Below are 10,870 nucleotides of genomic sequence, written 5' to 3'. Positions count from 1 at the left end.
AGAATTCTTCCTAGGTGGGAAATACTTCATGAGGAATCTTTCTGCTAACTCTTTCCATGTGGAAATTGAATTTGGTAGCAATAAGTTCAATTAGGCTCAATCTCTGTCCCTTAGCGAATATGGGAACAACATTAATCGTAGCACATCTTGAGGTACTCCGGCTAACTTGAAAGAATTGCTCACCTCCGTGAAAAGTCTTACGTGCAGGTGAGGATCTTCTGTAGGCATTCTACTGAATTAGCCCACCGTTTGAAGTATCTGGAACATGACTGGCTTCAGATTGAACTATTATGCGTCGATTCCGGGCCTCTTAATACCAAGATTAAGATCATGAAACATTGGCACGGCATACTATTTTAGAGATCTATTCCTATCATCAGCGATAAGGATAGGATTTTGAGCAGGGTTTGCTCCGTTTCCTTTATTCAAATTTTTGAAGTTCATCTCTTCGGTCCTTCTCTGACTTGCTTGTCTTCTTCATTGTCGAAAAGTTCTTTCAATCTAAAGGTCTACAGGGAGTAAATTGATGATTCGATCAATACCCATAAACACCTGAAACAAACCAAAAAAAAATTAATTAAGTTAAAATTAAACAGAAAAATTGACGATCGTGAAACTAACTAAAAAATTCAACTTAAGGTAAGCGTACCTATCGAACAGTAGTATAGTTCTGGTGAGACCGAAAGCATCGTATCCACGAGGACTAAAAGTACTAGTAATTACTATCTTTCTATTATCTAGCCTAAAATTTAAGAGAATGTTTTATCTAAACTATTTATCTAATTAACTAAAATAACGACAGAGATTAAAGTTGGAAAATACTTATGAAAAACTGATTGAGAAGACAATATCCAAGAAAGAATCCACCTAGACTTCACTTATTACCTTTGAATTAGACGATTTATTGACTTGACTAATTCCGTAGAAATCCTAATTTATGTTAATATCCCTGTCGAGACTAAAAACAACTGACTCTAGGTTGATTAATTGAAATCTCCATCTAATTAAAACCCCTATTGTCGCATTAACTCGATTTATGGATTCCCTTATTAGATTTGACTCTAATCCGACAGATTTATGTCGTCCTATCTCTAGGATTGCATGCAACTCCGCTTAATTATGAATGATCTACTCTTAAACAGTGACTTTTGCTCCACTGAATAAGCACATCAAAAACATGAATTGATATCCTGGAATATTAAAGCAAGGATTAAAACTCACAATTAAGAATAAGAACTAGTGTTTATCATATAAATCAAAGAGTAATAAGATTCGCCTTAGGTTTCATCTCCCTTAGGTATTTAGGGAGTTTAGTTCGTAATAAAAATGGAAAACATCTCAAAGTATGAAAAACAACAAAACATAAAGAAAACCAAAGAACTCTTAGGAAATTGAATGGAAATTTTTAGTCTTGATGTAAATCCTGCCTCCGAGGTGATTCTGATGGCTGTTCTCGAGTATTTTCTACTTCCAACTCCGCGTGTCCCCCCTAATCCTCTTCTAGGGTGTTTATATAGGCTTTAGAATGCTTCCAAATCCTCAAAAGTGGCTTTTTCTGAGTAGAACTAGACTTGGGCTCCACAAGGACACGACCGAGTGTCATGCCCGTGTTCAAGTGCTGAAGCCGTGTGTAATTCTGAGTTGGTTTCTAGTCGACACGGCCATGACACACAGGCATGTGGTCTGCCCATGTCCTTCACATGGGCGTGTGGTTTACCCGTGTGAAAGTGTTTAGGCTGTGTGAAACACTGATTTAGGCCCAATTTGTCTAGTTTTGGCCCGTTTCGTGCTCTTTTTGCTATCCTAAGCTCACCTGAGTATAAAACATGAAATTAAATGATTAGGAGCATCGAATTCACTAAAACCAAGGAAAAATCATTCATAAATATACCGAGCATGGGGTAAAAATATGTATAAATTACAGTTTATCAAATATCCCCACACTTAAGCATTTGATTATCCTCAAGCAAAATCCTCAACTCACAATCAAAATAAATTCTTCTCAACTTATAATTCTCATCAATAATGTTCTAAATAATTCACAAGTAATCATACATTAAAAATTTAACTAAAAGAACATTAAAGTTTCAAATTGTCAAAGTTGAGCATTTTAATCATAAAATTATAGGCATCCCCCTTTATCTAAGTAATTATCTTTAATTACAAATTGACAAAGGTTGATATCCTCACTAAAGATTCACTCAAATCACTCAATGTGTTTAAGGTTGAATGATTAAGCACTCATTAGTCAAACATGGAAAGTTATTAGCATAGGCTTGCATGAAAATCAAATCTCTACCACTATAAATGAGATGATACACAAATCAAAAGGTCTTTGAAGGGTTGTAATGGGGCTTTGGGTTAAAGGTGTGGATAAAGGATGAAAAAGATAGTTAGAATCGAGATTAAATTGATAAATTACCTAACTGGAAAAAAATAACTGGCATCAATTGAGTAAACATGAGCTTTTTTTCAGAATATAGATTTAAATACTAAAGCTCAAAAATAAACAGTTAATACTAATATGTATGTATGTAATTTTTTTTAAGAATAAGAACAAGTATTTGTATAAGAGAGAATTATATGATTCGAATGAAAGAACATAGTTAGACAATTAACAAAATCAAATCTCGATTAAAAGGAAATCAATAAAATGGGAAAAATTCTCAATGAATCAAAAAGTATGATATAGGGGTTAAAATTTAGGGTAAATAAGAAAAAAATAGTTTGTTAAGCTCAAAAAGGGGTTCACTAAGGGTCAATTGTGTGGGTAGGCTTTTTATGGGAAAAATGGGTTAAAACCTAAGTGCCTTTATCATTTTCAAATCAAAGGTGTGGTCTTGACATGTATAATCGATGCAAGTTCTAGAATGACAAATCAATGTTGGCACACTCATAATCAATAAAATCAGTAAGCAAAAAAAATATATATGCTCTAAAAGGCTTAAAATCTCATAAAATTATGGGTATTTGATGTTAATCCTGTAAATTCAAAACTTCAAGATAATACCTCAATTTAGGGAAACAACCTAGAAATTTTACTTCTCAAAAGTTTCAACTTATCATACTTGATTCTTTAATGTCTTAAAGTTTAAACAATCAATGCACAGTTACCTATGATTTAATTTAAAAACATATCAATAAAAATCATAAATCAATCAAAATTTACTCTAATAATGATATGAGAAAATTATTTGAAAATAAGATAAAAATTTAGGGATTTCTAATAATCACATAAATAACCTCCCCACACTTAAGATGGACATTGTCTTCAATGTACAAAGATAAATAATAAGAATATAAGTATAATATCTGAAGAGAGGGAGAGAAGCAAAACTGTCTTGAAATATTTGGATGAGATCCTTGGAGTAGCGAGAGCGAGAATTGTAGATAAAGCCGAAGAAAAGATATGATTTCGAGGTACTAATAAGAAAATAAACACAACTATGGAAGAGAATTAAGGGATAATTCGATGATAATCATAAAGATAAGCAGATTTTAAAACATAAAACATAAGTCTTCAAAAATAAATAAAGGAAAATAAAATTAAAAATAAAAGGGACTCAAAGGTCCTCATGTCGTGAGCCGGTGGCGCTGGAGAGGAGATATGGAGGTGGTGGCAAATCTGTCAGAGAGTGGCATCGATGCTGTCGAATCGATCAAAACATTGCTGCTCAAAGCGAGTGAATCGCTCGAATAAATCTATCAATGTAGCAGCAGGAGCTCGGTGACTCGGTGGTGGTGGTGGGGGTGGGTCCTCGTAAGGGGGAGGGACATCGTCAGTAATGTCCTCTGGCTCATCCTGGTCAGCAGAGTGGATGAGTCTGTACTGAGGGGGGTCGACTCCACGGTGTCGCTCTATCATCCTCATGTGGATCATGCTGGAACTTCCCTAAGGAGACATCTGGCCACTAATGTGAGTGTCGATGACATCTCTAGAGTGTCAAAGAGGCCGAAGTGTTGAGCGAGGCGAGTCACATAAGGGCCAAGATAGATGGGGCCCCTCCTATGGCGATCCGTTTGGTGGCGAAAGGCGAGGGTGATAAAATACTCTAAGTCAAATACATGGCCAGTCGCCATGCTCCATATGAAGTATGCGTCAGTGGTGCTAACTACTCCAGTACTCTCTCTCCTCCCAGTCAAAGTATGAGCCAAGATGGCATGGATATAGCGTAGTGCTAGAGGGAGAGAAGTCGCCTTCGAGCAACTTGCGTCACAGAGAACCGTGCTCGTCGTAAGGTCAGTTTAAAGTAAGATGGCGAATAGTGTATGTGACAATGAAGCTGTATAAAATTTTCCAAAGCCATGAACTCCTCCGTGTAGAGGCCCAAAGTAGCTCCAAACTCGGGTACACTCATATGCCTGACAAGTCCACCAAGTCTAAAAATGATAGTACCAACCTCGTCATATGTGTTCATCACGTGCTGTAGGTGGAAAGTAGTGCAGAACTCCAATGTCATCTCTGAATATGTGGGCTCGATGATTGCAAAGAATCGATCCCATGGCGCGGTATCGAGATGGAATTGAATGAGGTGAGCAAGTTGGACCTACTCTAAAGCGGCCCAATCAATACATCGTCCCACTCCTAGTGGTCGTACTTGAAGAGGGTGGCGAGCTTCGGTCGGGGCGCTTGAGGAGGTTGCGCCAAAACCCTTCTACTTTTTTTGATGCGGGGACGGCAATCTTCTTGCCGCGTGTTTTTTTTCATGGTGTTTCTGAAAATATCCAAAAGTAAAAAACAACACCAAATATTCTACCAATATTGAAGAAAGGAAAACAATAAAATCAAAGTAGTAAAATAATAGTAATGTTAAAAAATAAATCCTATCACTAAAAACAGCAAAGGCCATAAAAATTAAAAGGAAAAAAGGTCATGAAATGAATATAAAGTATCAAACTAATTTTAAAATATATGTATGCAAATATAGGGTAATAAAACAACTAAAAATAATGAAATAAAATAGAATTGAACAAAGACATGAATGAAAGAGCCATAAAACAAAAACAATCAAAGTTATGGTAAGAAGAATAATAGTCATAAAAAATAATGATACTAACAAATAAAATAGAAATAAAGAATTTAAAGTAAAAATGGAATAATACTTAAGATGAAGGAATGAATGAATAAAATACAATAAAGGTGAGGGAAAGGAGGGAATCACGTGGTGCTACTGGCGATGGACGATGCTGGTCTAACTAAGGAGGCCACGCTCGTGTGAGTGCTAGTGTGGGCTGATGGTGGTGTTCGGAGAAGGACACGGGCGTGGGGGGTGAGGCCGTGTGGTGTGTTGTGGGGGTGGGTTTGTGGATGTGACGGGGAGTTGAAAAGGAAAAGAAAATAGAAGGAAGAGATGAAGGAAGTGAGTAAAGAAAAGAAAAGAAGAAGGGGAAGGTATGGGTGGCCGGACAGTGGGGGAGAAAGGCTACGGCAGCTAAGGTTTGGGGAAGGAAATTTTGGGAACAAGAAAAAGAAAGAGATAGGGTTGGGGGTTTAAAAAGGGGACACGGACGTGTGAAGCCCGTGTTGGGCCACACGGCCATGTCACACGCCCGTGTGGCTTGCATCCAGCCCATGTTTATCGCGAAATTTTATTACCCAATCATCACATGGCCTGAGGACATGCCGGTGTGTCCAGGCCTTGTGGTGCACACGGTTGCATCGCACGGTCGTGTGCCATGTCTTTCACTTCTCCCACGCCCGTGTGGTATACCACACGCCCGTGTTTCTGAACACACAGCAGTGTGCCTTGCCCGTGTGGCTCCTTGACTTACTAAAATTTTGAAAAATTAGCTCCAATTTTCACACAGCCTAGGACACGCCCATGTGTCCAGGCCATTTGTGTAGCACAGTCGTGTCGCACGGCCATGTGGATCAAATTCATGGCCGTGTGGCTCAATACTTGGGGAATTTTTAGCCCTGTTTCCACACGGCCAAGGGCACACCTATGTGTCCAGGCTGTTTGGGCCACTATTCCTGCACAAAATTAGTAAAAATAGCTAAAATAAACTAGTTAGTGGTGTTAGTGCTTAGGTTGCCTCTCGAGAAGTGCTTATTCAGAGTCTAAGCTCCACTTACCTCTCATTCGTATGATTACAATGGATCATGGAGTCGAGCCTCTTCTTTCTCAATATCAATTCTATTATCCTCATAAAGGTTAAATCGGGTAATATTTACCTTAAAAGTGCCAAATTGAGAATGATTTACCTCGACTGTACCGTATGGGAGAACACTCAGTACCGTGAAAAGAGTTGCTCAATTTGTATTAAGCTCTAAAGTAGCAATTCGGGGGTCCTTTTCATCTAACAATACTTTATCCCCAACTTTAATTTGCTTTGTTTCATCCCTAAGCTCTTCGTGGTGTCGCTTTGATTTTTTGTGTGCTTGTGGTTTCTCCTTGACATGTGTTCGCCATTCATCTAGTTCATCGATCTGAAGTCGTTATTCTTCGTGACTCGCTCCGTTTTTGTGGCATGGAGTAGAATGAGGCTCCATCACGTTCTTCTTAGGGGACTCCTGTAAAAAAGTTTGAGTTGTAACATTATTTAAATTAACCGAATCATCTTGATTACTAGATATTTTAGTAGAATCACGAGCTTGGAGAGTAATCGTGTCATCCCCTACACGAAGTATTAGTTCACCTGTGCCAACATCAATGATAGTCCTAGCAGTCGCTAAAAAGGGTCGTCCTAAAATCAAAGGCACGTCACTCTCCTCTTCTATGTCTAGAACAACAAAATCAATTGGGAATATAAATTTATCAATTTTAACAAGTACGTCTTCAATAATATCCCTAGGAAATCTGATTGTTTTATCTGCTAATTGAATGCTCATCCTAGTTTGTTTGGGTTTCCCAAGACCTAGTTGTTTAAACATTTTATAAGGCATGATATTAATACTTGCCCCTAAATCAGCCAAAGCATTGTTAACATTTAGACACCAATTAAACAAGGAATCGTAAAACTCCCTAGATCTTTCAACTTGTTGGGTAGCTTATTCTGTAGAATGGCTGAACAAACTGTGTTCAACTCCACATGCGACGCCTTATCCAACTTCCGCTTATTTGCTAAAAGCTCCTTTAAAAATTTAACTGCGTTTGGCATCTACGAAAGAGCTTCAACAAACAGTAAGTTAATATGTAATTTCTTTAATAATTTAAGGAATTTACCAAATTGTTCATCCGTGTGGTATTTTCTTGTCGCATTGGGGTATGGCACACGAGGTTTATATTCTCTACTTACCGATTTTTTTCTCACTGTGGTCCACTTCATCCTTACCTTTACTTACCACAAGTCCTTGCCTCGGTTCTGGTTTAGGTTCAACTAACCCTTCGTCATCTCGAACAGTAATCACATTAAGCTATTCCCTTGGGTTAGTTTTAGTATTACTCGGTAAGCTACCTTCTGGTCATTCAGAAATCAACTTAGCAAGCTGTCCTATTTGAGTTTCGAGCCCTTGAATCAATGCTTGCTAATTTTTCAGAGCTGTCTCAGTGTTTTGGAAATGTGTTCTGGATATCGAGATTAAAGTTGGAAAATACTTTTGAAAAATTGATTGAGAAGAAAATACCCAAGAAAGAATCCACCTAGACTTCACTTATTACCTTTTAATTAGATGATTTATTCACTTGAATAATTCCGTAGGAATCCCTGATTTATGTTAATATCCCTTTCGAGACTAAAAACAACTGACTCTAGGTTGATTATCAAAATCTCTTTCTAATTAAAACCCTTATTGTCGCATTAACTTGATTTTTGGATTCCCTTATTAGATTTGACTCTAATCCGACAGATTTATGTCGTCCTATCTCTAGGATTGCATGGAACCCCGCTTAATTATGAATGATCTACTCTTAAACAGGGACTTTTGCTCCACTAAATAAGCACATCAAAAACCTAAATTAATATTCTGGAATATTAAAGTAAGGATTAAAACTCATAATTAAGAATAAGAACAAGTATTTATCATATAAATCAAAGAGTAATAAGATTCTTCTTAAGTTTCATCTCCCTTAGGTTTTTAGGGAGTTTACTTCATAATAATAATGGAAAACATCTCAAAGTATGAAAAACAATAAAACATAAAGAAAACCAAAGAACTTCTAGGAAATTAGATGGAAATATTTAGTCTTGATGTAGATCTTGCCTCCAAGGTGATTCTGATGGCTGTTCTCGAGTATTTTCTATTTCCAACTCTGTGTGTCCCCCCTAATCCTCTTCTAGGGTGTTTATATAGGCTTTAGAATGCTTCCAGACCCTCAAAAGTGGCCTTTTTCGAGTAGAACTAGACAAGGGCTCAACAGGGACACAGCCGTGTGTCACGCCCATGTGCAAATGCTCAAGCCGTTTGTAATTCTGAGTTGGTTTCTAGTCGACACGGCCATGACACACAGGCGTGTGATCTGCCCATGTGCCTCACACGGGCATGTGGTTTACCCGTGTTGAAGTGCCTAGGCCGTGTGAAATATTGATTTAGGCCCAATTTGTCTGTTTTTGGCCCATTTCGTGCTCTTTTTGCTATCCTAAGTTCTCTTGAGTATAAAACATGAAATTAAAGGATTAGGAGCAACGAATTCACTAAAACCAAGGAGAAATCATTCATAAATATGCTGAGCATGGGGTAAAAATATGTATAAATAACAGTTTATCAAAAATAAACAAAAATACAAAATTAACAAATTCACAAATAATGACTTTTTAAAACAGTCCCCGGCAGTGGCGTCAAAAAATTGGAATGACGAAAACGTACAAGTGTACACAATCGCAACAAATAATAAATTGACAAGTAAATGTTAGGTTATTATACCCAAAGGGACTATGAAAAGAATTATTTATGAATGTAGGGTCCGTTTGTTTTCCAAGAAAACATTTTCGAAAAATGTTTTCCTTGTTTTACGGTGTTTGTTTGACCGAAAACATTTTACATATGGAAAATGTTTTCCAAAACACGGGTAAAATAATATGGGTTTAGGGAAAATGCCTTATCGATTTTATTTCTGTAAGACATTTTCCAACCCTCACCAAATTTTTTCCTCTTCTTTCTTCCATTCTTCATCTTCTTCTCCTTCTTCATCTAGGTAACTTTTCTCCTTATACTTCTTCCATTCATCTTTTATTTCTGATTTTTCTTAGCTATGTTCCTCGCATATCTTCTCTTCTCTGGGCTGCTATTTAGTTTCGTTCAAATCTATGGCTGGTTTCACCTCTTTCTCTCTTCTTCGGTACTATTTTATCTATTTATATTTTTTTAATGTTAAGGAAAGAGTGATAAAGTATTGATTCTAGGTATTTGATTTGGATAGTAATTATGCAATGACTGGAAGGATTGTTGCAATTGTGAGAGCCTCACCACGACTCTCTTCTTCTCCCACCTCCATCAATTTTCTAATGCCAAATCACTCACGCAGGTATTTTTCTTTTCTTTTTATTTGGTTGGAAAGTTCTCTTATTTTGGCATTCAATTTATGATTACTATTATTCCTTTCGTTGTCAGTTGGCTGATCAATGAAATTGGGTAAAGAGAAGGTTTAATTGGGTTCTAATTGTAGTTTTTTTGGTAGTCTAGCCAGCCAGAGAAGTGAAGAAGAGCTGTACAGATTATATGTTGAATTTTTATTGGCCTTTCTTGATACCTTCGAATCACTCTTTGTAGATATCTATGTTGTGCTAGTCCTACACATGATGAAGAAGCTACAGCAAAGGCAGCTGCAATCAATGCTGATAGTGGAGCTCCAACCAGTTATGTATCATCCTTAACACCCTGCTTTGAATTCTAGCCTGGAATTTGTTATGTATTATGTTGTTGGACCTATATCCGTTTGGGATTTCATCTCCCTCTTAATACAAGTTTCAAGGTCATAACTTTGGGAATAACTTGAGTTTTAAGCAAGCTATTTGTAATTTTGTATTGCTAAAATTTAGACAGAATTGGTTCTGCTGATAACTTCTCTATGGGATATTGAAGAACAGGGTCACATTGATTTTTCTATTTATAATTGTACTGGTTGTTGATTCTTTTTTCCCTTCCCATTCAGATTTGACAAGATCATAGCTAAGGAAATTCCTTCAACCATCGTGTATGAATATGGTAAATTCTTAGCATTCAAAGATATTAGTCCGCAAGCTCCTGTTCATGTTTTGGTGATTCCAAATTTTAGGGATGGATTGGCACAGCTTGGGAAGGTGCGTTCTAAACCTGTTATCTATCTAATTTGTTTTATTTCTGTTGTATAACTTAGTTGGACTGAATGTGAATTTTGCTATTTTAATCGATTAAGTTCACCTTCGCAATCATATATACAAAAAAAGTTCACCTTTTTTTTATTTTCTGCATTTTAACCACGTGTAAATGATTCAAATGAACTTAGAGAAGAACTATCTATGTACCTAATCCATAAACCTTCCTTCAATTTTTCTTGAAGTAGTTTTCCTAGATGGAATACTAACCTGGTTTAAATTTCTGGTTACAATTTGTCAGGTTGAACAAAGGCATGGAAAGATACTGGGTCAACTTATTTTATTAGATGCGCTATTATTGAAATTATCATATCCATCATCCTTGGCTTCGTCCCAGCCAACCCAACCATCATTTCTATGAGAAGTAGTCACCTCTGTAGTACCTTCCTTCCTATTGAAAAAACTTCACTGCATGTATTATTCTGATGTTTTCATGGTTTATAAAATGTTTTCATGGTTTCTAAACTTATAAGTACAAGTTAAGAAGCATGTATCTGGTTTCATTTTAAATACCTTCTTTCGGTATTAGTTGCATACTGTGGTGAATGAATTATTTTATTAACAGATCCCATTTACTGCAGTAAGTTTTGAGCAGGAAGAAACATGAGTGCACTCTTTTAGAATGGCTTGCAATTTG

At 36.8% G+C, this 10,870-nt stretch overlaps 1 protein-coding gene across 1 annotated transcript; it reads left to right on the top strand.

Annotated features, from left to right (window-relative positions):
- The first annotated feature begins 9,066 nt into the window (after positions 1–9,066).
- LOC107936468 (14 kDa zinc-binding protein) lies at positions 9,067–10,594 on the top strand. The gene is made up of 5 exons (XM_041076136.1): positions 9,067–9,218; positions 9,300–9,404; positions 9,650–9,737; positions 10,033–10,179; positions 10,475–10,594. Exons 1-5 carry the CDS (start codon positions 9,187–9,189, stop codon positions 10,592–10,594), a joined length of 492 nt encoding a protein of 163 aa, XP_040932070.1. The 5' UTR covers positions 9,067–9,186.
- Positions 10,595–10,870: the final 276 nt, after the last annotated feature.

Source organism: Gossypium hirsutum, chromosome A09 (genome assembly GCF_007990345.1).
Source record: "Gossypium hirsutum isolate 1008001.06 chromosome A09, Gossypium_hirsutum_v2.1, whole genome shotgun sequence".
NCBI classification, from domain to species: Eukaryota; Viridiplantae; Streptophyta; class Magnoliopsida; order Malvales; family Malvaceae; genus Gossypium; species Gossypium hirsutum.
Note: the sequence above shows the minus strand (reverse complement) of the source record. Positions and strands in the feature narration are given on the sequence as shown.